General features: G+C 54.7%; 1 protein-coding gene across 3 annotated transcripts in view; it reads left to right on the top strand.

Moving 5' to 3' along the window:
• Positions 1 to 1,661: 1,661 nt before the first annotated feature.
• AACS (acetoacetyl-CoA synthetase) overlaps positions 1,662 to 12,037 on the top strand; it is a gene marked incomplete at its 5' end in the record, with an annotated part of 54,404 nt that continues 44,028 nt past the window's right edge. For 2 of the 3 annotated variants that reach the window (XM_080821243.1, XM_080821242.1), the window contains 3 exons: positions 1,848 to 1,980; positions 8,593 to 8,696; positions 10,395 to 10,515. In XM_080821243.1, the coding sequence (XP_080677369.1) occupies positions 1,848 to 1,980; positions 8,593 to 8,696; positions 10,395 to 10,515 (358 nt within the window). Of the gene's footprint in view, positions 1,981 to 8,592; positions 8,697 to 10,394; positions 10,516 to 12,037 lie in introns of all 3 variants that reach the window. The other variant, XM_080821241.1, reaches the window with a different exon arrangement.

Raw genomic sequence — 12,037 nt, forward strand, 5'->3', positions numbered from 1 at the left:
CCAGTGTCCAAGAAATAAACATGAATCCCTCAAAGATGACCCTCCTTCTGGGTCAAGATGAACTCATGCCTTCACAAAGGTGATAACTCAAACACAGAGCCAGAGCTGGCCTTAGGACTTGGAGGTCAAGGGAATGAGGTATTCTGGAAGTCATGTTTATATAGCACACATCCTGTTTTAAATGAGAACCGATTTTATTCATGGCAATTGAGAGGCGGAAGCTTTTTCTGATTTAATGGTGGGGTTGCTTCATAAAACCCCAACACCGGAAAAAAAAAAAAAAGTGTGCCCGGGAGAAGCTGACTGGGTTGCTCTGAGAATAAGTTACAAGGAATACAGGGAGGTCTGTAGCCCAGTGGCAACCAACATACAGTAGGAATGCAATAAATAAACCTTCAAAATATGCCCCAAGTCCCATTTTTCTCCCCATTTCCACATCTGCCACTTGGTCCAGCCACCATAATCTCTCTCTCTCTTTTTAAATGTTTTATTTATTTATTTGCGGAGAGAAAGAGAGGGAGCACAAGCAGGGGGAGCGGGAGAGGGAGAAGCAGAGTCCCTGCCAAGCAAGAAGTCCCCTGCAGGGCTTGATCCCAGGACCCTGGGACCATGGCCCCAGCCGAAGGCAGATGCCCAACCAGCTGAATCGCCCAAGTGCCCCACCATCATCTCTTTTAACATCATCCTAACTGCTCTCCCTGTTTATATACCTGCTCCCCGAAATCTATTCTCAACTCAGCAGCCAGAGGAGTTCCTATTACAGCTATAGTCGGAACATGACCCTGTTCCGCTCAAAACCCTCAGTGATCTCATCTCGCCCATGGTAAAAGCTGGTCTTCATGATTCTCAGGGGCCACTTGTGCTGCCATTCTTCCTTCATTGATTTTATCTTCTACCCCAGGTCTCTCAAGTCAAAGAAAAGGCTGGACACCTCACTAGTTCTCTAACCACACCCAACACTCCTGCCTCAGGGCCTTTGCACCTGCTGTCATCTCCGCCTGGAAACTTTCCCCCAGATACCGAAGAGTTCATTACACCTGTCACCTGCTTCAAGTCACCTTTTCAGTCGGCTCTTCCCTGACAACTCTGTTTATATAGAAACACTCCTCTTTCCGTTTTTTCTATCCTTCCTTGCTTTCTTTCCATAGTAATTAATACTTTTTATTACATGGGTAACCGTATACGTATTATCCATACGACACTCATTGGTGTGCTATATACTTTATTGTATGCGTTATGCTATGTATGACGTATAAGGACATCTTCTCCACCTCTTCTCTCCTGTTCACCCCGGACAGGAACTTTGCTTCCTTCACTGCTGTATCCGCACAGCCCTGCACCGTGCCTGGTACCCACCAGGCGCTCGGTAAATAATCCGCAGGAAGAACAAATCAATAGCGAACGAATGAGCACAGGAAGGAGCCGGAGCCTCTAGCTCCCCGCTTCCCGTGCTGCTTTAACCCCTTCATGCCCCAGGTAAGGATGGGGAGCCCGGGAGCAACGCGCCTGCGCAGCTCCACCCACCGCGCGCGCGCGCGGGTTCGAGTCCCGGCGGCAGCAGGGCGCGGCGGCGAGCACTCCTTTGCGAGGCTGGGCACCGGCGGAGGGTTACACGCGGAGGGGCGGGGCCGGAGGGGGCGGGGCCTGATGGGGGCGGGGCCGGCCGGGGATCCCGCGGACGGCGCTCGCGCCGCGCTCAGTCGCGCTGCCACTCGCCGGTCCGCGCGGCTGACCCGCCGCCCCTGGACCCCGCCGCCTCGGGACCCCGCCGCCCCGCCTGCCGCCCCTGGCCCGCCCCCAGCCCGGTTCCCGGTCCCAGCGCAGCGCACGCCGCCCCCGCCGCAGCCATGTCCAAGCAGCCGCGGGCCGGCCGGGAGGAGATCCTGGAGTGCCAGGTGATGTGGGAGCCTGACAGCAAGAAGAACACGCAGATGGACCGCTTCCGGGCGGCCGTGGGCGCCGCCAGCGGCCTGGCGCTGGGTGAGTGCCGGCACGCGGCCCGGGGGCTCCGCGGCCACCACCGCCTCTCCACACACACCCCCCGCCCCGCCCCGGGCCGTGGCCTCCAGAAGTCTGGCACCCCCTCGGGGTCCGAGGGGCCCCCTGGCAGGGGGACTGCCCTCCTGGGGACCGGGACGCGCCGTCTTCTCCGGGGCGTTGCTGCCAGGGCCCCTCCTGCTTGTTGGAATAATCCCCTGATTCTCAGTTTCCCTGTTCCGGGGCTTGGAGGAGCCACCGGAATAGTGGGGGCTCCCTCTCCAGGGCGTGGGGCATTTTGTGACCGTGGGGTTTGCCCCCTTGTCTGTGCAGGGGTCTCCCTGACTGTAGCATCTGTGTTCCTGGGAGGGGGGTTCTATGTTCCTGGGAGGGGGGAGGGGTCCCCACCCGCCCCCGCTTCCCCACTTGCCCCCCCCCCCCGGCCTTGGAACTCCTGGGGACTGAGATCCCTTGCTAGTCTTCTACTTGTGAGGTGAGGTGCTCCCTGGGGTGTTGCACTCTGGCCTGGGGGGAGCTTTTTCCCAGACATGGGGGCTTTCTGACTTCTAGCTCTTCTCCTGTGTTTGTGGGGTCCTCTTGCCTGCCAATATCACCTTGTGTTGTCCCCTCCTAGTCCCCCCAACCTGAGCTTACTAAAGGGCTAGCGTGGAGTTCAGGCACCTAGGAGAAAGAAGGTCAGGTACAGCCTTTGGGGTTGAGGCGAGCCTCCTTCCCCTCCTGTTTACACTCCCAGCGGGCTGCAGACCTAGTCACGGGCCCTCCCTCCAGCCGCCACCCTGGATCTCAGAAACCGCCTGGCCCGGCTGCATCTGGGCTGGGCGGACGAGGCCCTTTTTCTGGGTGAGAAGCACCTGCTCGCGCTTCCCTCCAGCTCTGGCTGGCTTGTCCGACTTCCTTCAGGGGTTTTCAGCTCCTCATGGGCACTTTCCTCCCCTTCGTGGCTCTCAGCTGGCTTCTGGGACTCCTGTGTTCCTGTCCGGGGCATCACCGTTCTCAGCTATCCTCCCAGAAGTGGAGACTAACTGGGTCGTCTTCCCTGCCTAGGCAGTCCTCAGCAACACTACCTTCCTTCTTAATCCCCCCCTTTCCGTGGGGGCCTTGTTCCCTCCCCCCTGAACACTGGCTGGCTTCCGTGCTTCCTGCTTTTCCTTCCTCCTCCCTTAGGTACACCCTGCTTGCCTTGCCGGAGCACAGGTCTGACTTTGTCACTCCTTGGCGCAGAGGCTCACAATGGCCCCTTGTTGACCACGGAATTGCAGACAGTGCCACCTGGCAGCCTCCAAGCCCTCCCCCGTAGGATGGATGTGTAGCTTCCACTGAGCCCCTTCCCTTGGGGGACCCAGCTCTCTCCCTCCCTCCCTCCTGCTCCCTAGATAGGGAGCACCTTGGAGACAGATGGGGCTTATTACTCAGGAGCTTCTCAGGTAGTAGTTGGTAAATTAACGTGTGTCGGGCTAGGGGAGAACAGACCTGATTCCTTCTCCCCTAAGAAGAGCCAAGAGTGGAGCATTTGTCTGCGTGAACTCTCCTCCGTTCTGTCTCTCGTTCCCGTGCCGGCAGTAGCATGATACTCTTCTCCCGTGCTTAACTGGCCGTGCCGTTTTAGGAAACGATTGCACACGAGTTGTGATGCGGGCGAGACACTCTGGCCCGACCACCTGGATTTCGAACTGGCTCCACCACTTCTTGCTGTGATCCCGAGGAAGTCAGCGGATCTTCCCGAGTCTCACTTTCCCCGGCTGTAAGATGGGCATCGCGAGAGGAGCCGCGTCGGTGGCTGGTGTGAGGGTGACCGGAGGCCCTCAGGCCCGGTGGTCCCCCGCACCTGGCTGGCCCGCGGGTCGCTCTGTGAACACTGCCAAGCACTGGTGCCTCCCAGTCGGCCTGCTCGGGCCCAGACTGGACCTGAAGACTTGGCTGGGGCGGCTCACACACTACTGGAGACTGCACAGATGAGGCAGGATTTCCAACTTCGTTGGAAAACCCAAAGGCCTTGTGATGCCGGGTCTGTGTCCCCACGTGGTGGCGGGAAGCGGTGCTGAGTGGGGTTCGCCTCTTGGTCTGGGGGTGCTTTGGAGCTTGGCATTCATCTCTTCCTCCCCTTCCACTCCCGAGGGCTGAGCCCGCCTGCCGCTTCTCTCCCTTCCAGAAGCCCGGCCCTGGAGGTTTGGGCCTTTAAGAGCCAACTCACATGCCACTTTGTTTTTGATTGTTGTCTTTGAATGTTTTCTCCTTTCATCGGCTCTTCAGATGCATGTAATTTGGACTTTCATTCTGCTTCGCCTTTTCATGAATTTGTGAGGATTCTAAGTCTTAAAGGCTGTACCCTTGAACTTGTAGCCTCTGAGCGCCAGCCCCGCCCCACCCCTGGTCTTGTGTGTAATGGTATGCGGTATTGAGCAATGCCGTCCCTCCTTGTACAGAGAGAGCAAGGGACACATCTTCATGGGGTGCTTCCGTTGTGCTCGGCCTCGAGGACGGACGGCTGGGGGACAGTCTCCCGCCTGGCTACCTGGGCACGAGGAGCCTGTCCCCCAAGACTGTGGTTGGCGTGAGGTTTCTGTTCCCGCGATTCAGGAGCTGGCCGGCCTGGGCTCTCTTTCCCGCTACTGGGGCCATCGGTTGGTTTTTTTGTTACCGCTTCTAGCGGAGCTCACCTGAGAACTCCCCGCAAGCCCCTGTAGACCTGGCGGGGGTGGGGGGGACCCGGATCACCTAGGGAGCGGCTCCCAGCTGCTGCCCAGCCTACATGCCTGTGATGTGAGACCTCTTTCTCGAGACCCCCCCGGGCGCGTGCTGCCCGCACCAGCCCCCCACGATTCGGGGAGGGACACCTGCTTCAAAGTGCCCGCTGGTTTGGTGGCCTGGGCTGCGTGTCTTCGAGTGGGCTGCAAGCTTCGATCAGGACCGCGCTCCAGCAGCTGGGAGGGCGTCTGCCCGTGAAGGGAAGGCTGGGTCCCTGGTCCCAAACAGCCCCACTGCAGCTGGAGGAGGAGGCTCTCGCAGGCTGCTGGCGCTGCCAGTGAGTCAGTAGCAAGCGCCGGTGCACTGGCAGCCTCCCAGGCGCTCCGCCACGTGCTGCCTCTGTCGGGCCGGATCTGGAGCTGAGACTTGGAGGTGCGGGCTGGTGAAAATTCTCGTAGGTGGAGAGGAAGAAGGAGGTGAAGGGAAAGCAAGACTTGCACATGCAGATGCTTCTGGGGACCCAGCGGGCGATGGGGGCAATACCAGTCAACTTTTAGTGGGGGTTTTCTCTGCGTCCGCGGACTCTGTCCTCTGTAAACTGGCCAGGTGGGTGCTGCTGGCATCCCCGTTCCCCAGCTGGGAAAGCAGCAACTCCATCCTGGCTGGGATGTTGCAGCTGTGAGTAGCCCACCTGTAGTTTTTTCCCAGAATCATTAGTCTCTACTGCGTTATGTGGCCTCTCACCTGTTGGGGGGTTGGGGAGGCAGCTGTCACCCAGCTCTGTTGCTGCTTGTCACTACGTGGTGTGACGGTGCCTTAGTGATCCGGGAGAGGAAGTTGGGCGCTGTGCTCTCTGTTAGGACCTGGACTTGGAAGTCGCCCTTGGTCATTTCCGTACTATCCTGTTGGTGATGCAGATGAGTCCCTCTCAGTGTGGGGAGGGGACAGCCCAGGGATGTCAGGGCAGGTGGTGAGAAGCAGGGGCCGGCCACAGCTCGTCTCTCCTGTGTCAGACCAGGCAGGGACACTGAATTTCATTTGAAACCTGACTTTAGGATGTTGGCAGCTAGTTCGGGTTCTTCATGAACACCGTGCAGATAGAACCACACGGGCCCGTGGAGGGGGTCACTCGGGCTTCGGGGGTGCAGCCTGTGAGTGGGGCCAGGAGTGTGTGAGCAGAAGCCGAAAGGGGCCCCTGCTTGTCCACAGAGTGGTCCCTGATGACTTGGCTGGGTCGTCGCTGGGAAGAAGTCTCTGCACCTAGTCCTTCCATTTCTCTGCTGTCCTCTATGGTCTTCACGATGTTAGGGGGCTGTTGGGACCGCTCGGTCCCCCGATTGGCAGCTGGGTGGCATCTCCCTCCCCCGGGGATGCTGCTGGTAACTCCCTCTTGATGGGTTTTCGAAGCCTTCAGTGGAGGTGTGGGTGTCAAGCCTCTGGTCCGTCTCTTGTGCGAGTCTGGAGGAGTTTTTGGTGCTGGAACTCTTTGCCCTTTATGAGGATCAAGGTGACCCAAACCAAACAAACGGAAGACTGGGAGAGAATGGAGCTGCGAGCCTGTTTTGCCTGGTGTGGCTTCCCCAGCGCCGGCGGGGCAGAGGCTCCTCTCCCGCCCCCGTTCTGGACCAGAGTCCTGCTCAGGAACACTTCTGTGTACTTGCACAGCCCTGTCCCCAGGTCTTAGGTCACACCATCCTGTCCGCTAGCCTGGCGTGGGACGTGCTCCTGCGAGCCAGCAATGACTCCAAGGTCTGACACGCCAGGTACCTCCTCTCTGCCAAGCACTGTTCTCAGTGCTTTGTATGTTTTGACTCTTTCAGTCCTGACCATGACGCTGTGACAAGTACCATTCTCTTCCTTTTTTCTTTTTTTAAATTTATTTGACAGAGAGAGATCACAAGTAGGCAGAGGCAAGCAGAGGGAGAGGAGGAAGCAGGCTCCCCGCCGAGCAGAGAGCCCGATGCGGGACTCGATCCCAGGACCCTGGAATCATGACCTGAGCTGAAGGCAGAGGCTTTAACCCACTGAGCCACCCAGGCGCCCCCATTCTCTTCCTTTGATGGAGGAGAAACCGGGGTCCAGAGATGACTGATTGCTCATCCAGGCTCATAGGGAGAGTGGCAGGATCTGAACCCGGATGGTCACGCTCCGGAGCCTATGTCTTTAAGCAAATGCTCTCCTGCTCGTTGGGGTCACTGTTGTTGTCCCCAGCTTGCCGGTGACAGTGCCGAGGTGCAGAGGGTGGGGCAGCTTGCCCACCGTCCTTGTAGTAGGTGGCAGAGCCGAGATTCTGATGCAGGTCACCCAGCCCTGCCCTGGAACACGGGGTCACCTCTCCACGGTCCTGGGAGCACCCATGCCCTCCTCCAGTCGATTTCCAGATGACACACAGGGAAACTGAGTCCCAGAGAGGCAGACTGGCCTACCCGAGGTCCCCACACGTGGTGTCTAGAGTCATGGTTGGCCCCAGAGTTCCCGATGCCCGGTGCCTGTTGTTTTCCCTTGCATGCTTGGTTGACCTGCTCTATGGCCCCTGGCTTGAGTAGGTGGGTGGGGCAGGAGGGCAGTTCTCCGGGGACTTGGAGGAGGTGGCCTGAAGCCCCTGTTCCCTGATCACTCTGTGACCTCTGTACCGCCTGTCCCCATTTCGTCCCGGTTGATCCTTCTCCATCCCTGCTGCAGACCCACTCACGCCAGCGCTCCTCCCTGCCACTTGGCTTCCTCCCAGCGTGCTCACCCGGCCCTGGCTGCCAGGGCCAGCCCCCTCCCCTGCAGCCTGCTCCAGCTCTCAGAGATCTCTCCCTTCCTCTGTGTACTCCCTCCCTGCCCCCCCAGGACTGGCAACAGGGAGGACCATTAAGTCTTTAGCTGACTGATGGCAGCGAGAGAATTCAGTCCAGCCATTACGTTAGGCCATTTTTTTCTGTTCCTGACACGCTGCTGGTCCTCTTCCTGCTGTTCCCATATCCTTGGAGCATTAGCTCCAAGGAGCTGGTGTGATTGGAGGGCCTGCCGAAAATGTGTGGCGATTAAAAAGGCCCAGTGAGGGGCAGGGACTTTCCCCAGGTCTCAGGATGGGAACCCGGTGGGAAGAGCTTTCCATTAGTGTAAAAGCCTGAGAGAAAGATCTATTGGCTCGTGCATAAAATCTGGAAGGACACACAAATCTCTTTAACTGGTTACTTCTGGGCAGGAAAAGTTAGACGATTGTGGGACAAGATGGAGAGGGACTTTTCCTGAATGACCTTCTATACTCTTGTTATCTTGAATCATGCGAATGTATTGCTTATTAAAATAAAATAAATACCCGTTCTTCCTTCCCCCCAAACACTGTTACTGGCACAAGAAGTCATCAGTAAGCTCCTAGTTTTGCACTTCTGGATTTTCAGATCTACTGGCTATGACTTTCCTGTTTGTACAGCGTAATAGTAGCAAGCTTATCGGAGTTCTCATTCAGCCCAAGGCTCTGTTCTAGCGTCTGTCTCGTGCCTGTGTTCATGCTTATTTAAGTCCTCCCAATAGCCCTGTCAAGAGGGGGTGCTCTTAACCATCTCCATTTCGCAGATGGGGAAACTGAGACACAGTGTGCTCAAGTAACTTCCACAAGGTCACACAGCTAATAAACGGCCCAGCCGGGATTTGAACCTGGGCCTTGTGGCTCCAGAGCCCATGTTCTTAGGCACATTGGTTGGGATATAGCATCACTGGCCAGCACTGGTGGGTTTGCTCGGGGTGGGGGTGAGGGGCGCAAGAATTAAGATACTCCACCTTCCCCAGACCGTTTCTTGTTGGATACCTTCGAACTGCTCAGCCATAACTGTAATTCCTTAGGTGTGTCTGTCTTCTCACTGAGCTGCCAGAACTTTCTAAGCTTGATTTGACCCATGTGCCATTTTATTTTATTTTTAGAAAATTATGATGACTTATACCACTGGTCAGTTGAATCGTATCCAGACTTCTGGGCAGAGTTCTGGAAATTCAGTGGAATTGTCTTCTCACGCATGTATGATGGGGTAAGTAGGGATTTTACTTATGCATTCCCTTTTCGTGGTTATGTTCCAAAATAAAGTGTTCATTTTTGGGAATACTGAATCATATTTTCTTTTTTTTTATAAAGATTTTATTTGACAGAGATCACAAGCAGGCAGAGAGGCAGGCAGAGAAAGAGAGGGGGAAGCAGGCTTCCCGCTGAGCAGAGAGCCCGATGCGGGGCTCGATCCCAGGACCTGAGCCGAAGGCAGAGGCTTAACCCACTGAGCCACCCCCAGGTGCCCCCGAATCATATTTTCTTTTGACACCTCGCATCAGTGTGAAAAAATCATTGTTCTAGAGAGCTGGCAGAAAATTGTGTTGAGGTCAATCTAATTGTGGTAAAATACATATATTGTGGTAAAAAACAAAATACATATAACACACTTTCCCATCTTAACCTTTTTAAAGTGTCTGGTTCAGTGGTGTTATTAAATACATTCACATTATTGGGGCACCTGGGTGGCTCAGTCGTTAAGCATCTGCCTTCGGCTCAGGTCATGATCTCAGGGTCCTGGGGTCGAGGCCCGTGTCGGGCGCCCTGCTCGGCAGGGGACCTGCTTTTCCCTCTCTCTCTGCTGCTCCTCCTGCTCTGCTCTGACAAATACGCAGATAAAATCTTAAAAAAACAAATTCACATTATTGTTGTTTTTTTATGTTGTCAATAGTTTATTATTTTTTAAACCTGAAGTTCAGGGAATGTTCCGACTCCTCAAGCTGTCAGTCAGTGACTATCTGAGGAAAGCCGGTCCTGTTAATCAATGTATAATTTAATTATGTTCTTGTTTGACTGTGGGGTGAACTGTTCTGAGAGTCTTGTGTGGAGGCACTTGGGGGAGGACATCAAGGTTCCATCCTGTGGAGGAAGGAGGCTAGGGGCCCAGCCCCGTCTCTGGTGGGGTTGTCAGTGGGAGGGGTGGGTGGGTCCTTTGGTCCATTTCCCAGATTTCGGTGTGTCTGGTCAGAGCCTGCGGCCCTGGACGCTGCGGCCCTGTCTTACATACTCTCTGTCACCCGCAGCTCTCCATGGTAGGGCTTCATATAGGTCTGTTGAACGAGTCCATTCGTGGGGGTGGTGTTTTCCCTTGGTATTCATTTCTTTCTTTCTTTCTTTTTTTTTAAACCTCATGGGGGAATAATTAGCAGTGAAACCGTATCTATTTATTTATTTAAAGATTCTATTTATTTATTTGACAGAGAAAGATACAGTGAGAGAGGGAACACAAGCAGGGGGAGTGAGGCAGGCTTTTCTCCGAGCAGGGAGCCTGATGCAGGGCTCGATCCCAGGACCCTGGGATCATGACCCATGCTGAAGGCAGACGCTTAAGGACTGAGCCACCCATCCCAAACCGTATATATTTAAAGTGTCCAACGTGATGATTTGATACGCAGACACACTGTGGCATTAACGCCTCCGTCACCTTACTTTCCCTGTGATGAGAACGCTGACGATCTCCTCCCGGCAACTTGCCCGTGTGAGGTCCCGTCTGATGAACTACAGGGCACTAATGTCTTTTCAATTCCAAGCCTGGTGGCCAGTCCAGTGTTCAGTCTCTGAAACGATTTAATGATGCTTGGGGCCAGTGAGTTAGCGGGCTTCCTGGGAAGCAGAGTCACTTATGTTTATTACTGGCGTAGACCTCATCTGTGTGCTGTCTTGGTTTGCTTGGTTTGCTCCGTAGGTCGTGGACACGTCGAAAGGCATCGCAGATGTCCCCGAGTGGTTCAAAGGCAGCCGTCTAAACTACGCGGAAAACCTCCTCCGGCACAAAGAGAATGACCGAGTTGCCCTATACGCTGCGAGTGAGTCCCCTTGGATCTTCCTCTCTCCGCGTCCTGGGTGCCACTCACACGGGGCCACGAGGCCGGAGAGGCTCTGAAGTAGATCGCTGTGCGTGTTTTCAAACAATGTCTTGGCACCTGTTTTTTTTTTTTTTCCCTTCCTTTTTTATTTCTTAAAAAGTACAAAATGTTAAATGTCCTATCTGAGCCATTTTTAAGCGTGCAGCTCAGTAGCGTTGGGTGCCTTCCCACTGCGGCACTTCAGCTCTCCGGAACGTTTCCATCCTGTGACGCTGACCCTCGCGTCCCCCCTTCCTGTTTCGGCACGGTGTCCTCAGAGTCCACCCGTGTAGTCGTGTGATGTTTTCCTTCTTGTTGGAGGCCGTGTGATAGTCCCTTGTTCAGATACCCGACATCTTGTTTGTCTCTTGACCTGTCACGGGGCAGTTGGGTCACTCTCACCTGCTGGCTGTTGTGAATCAGGCTGTGACAAACATGGGTGTTCACGTAGCTCCTCGAGGTCCGGCTCTAGATCCTTTTGGACAGATACCCAGAGCCGCATCGTATGGTGAATCTCTGTTTCATTTCCCGAGGAGGTTCCTCCATACTGGTTCCCCTAACCGGTGCTCTTGGCACCTTTCCGACGTCATTTAGTCCTCTGTTGACTTTCTCTTATTGCTGAGAAAGGGCGGGGACAGTCATGTGATCGTGTTTTATGGGAGAAATGGAGACACCGAATATTAAAGTAACCAGCTCAGAGTCACTGGGACAGTTAGCGGGGGGAAACCACAGCTAGGATCTCTGCCCGTTGATGTCTCCTTTGAAAATAAGGTTTAGAGAATATTCTAATTTATGTACTAGGCAGGCTCTTTAAGAGTTGGCATAAAATATATTTTTTAAAAGATTATTTATTTATTTATTTATTTGACAGACAGAGATCACAAGTAGGCAGAGAGGCAGGCAGAGAGAGAGGGGGAAGCAGGCTCCCTGCTGAGCAGGGCTCGATCCCAGGACCCTGAGATCATGGCATAAAATATTTAAAATGAGGAATTTTCTTAGTGAGGAGACACTGTGGTTGGCCGCTAGTTAGGTGTGTGAAATGCAGGTTTTTGGTAAGCCTGAAGTGCCTTTGGGTTTATGTCATATTGGTAAGGTTTGAGGTGTTTTGGGGTGGATTTTCTAGGTGACTGTATGTTTCTCCTTTGAGTAACAAAGCTTTAGTTACTTATTTTATTTTTTAAAGATTTTATATATTTATTTGACAGACAGAGATCACAAGCAGGCAGAGAGGCAGGCAGAGACAGAGAGAGGGGGAAGCGGGCTCTGTGCTGAGCAGAGAGCAGAGAGCCGGACACGGGGCTCGATCCCAGGACCCCAGGATCATGACCAGAGCCAAAAGCAGAGGCTTTAACCCACTGAGCCACCCAGGCGCCCCTTACTTACTCATTTTAGATGCAGCATGTGCTACTGTGTTGTGAGGAAGGAGGGCAGCAGCTGAGGAGACTGAAGTTCACTGGACCTTTGGTGTTCACGACTCACGACT

The sequence above is a fragment of the Martes martes genome (genome assembly GCF_963455335.1).
Source record: "Martes martes genome assembly, chromosome: 13".
Taxonomy (NCBI): Eukaryota; Metazoa; Chordata; class Mammalia; order Carnivora; family Mustelidae; genus Martes; species Martes martes.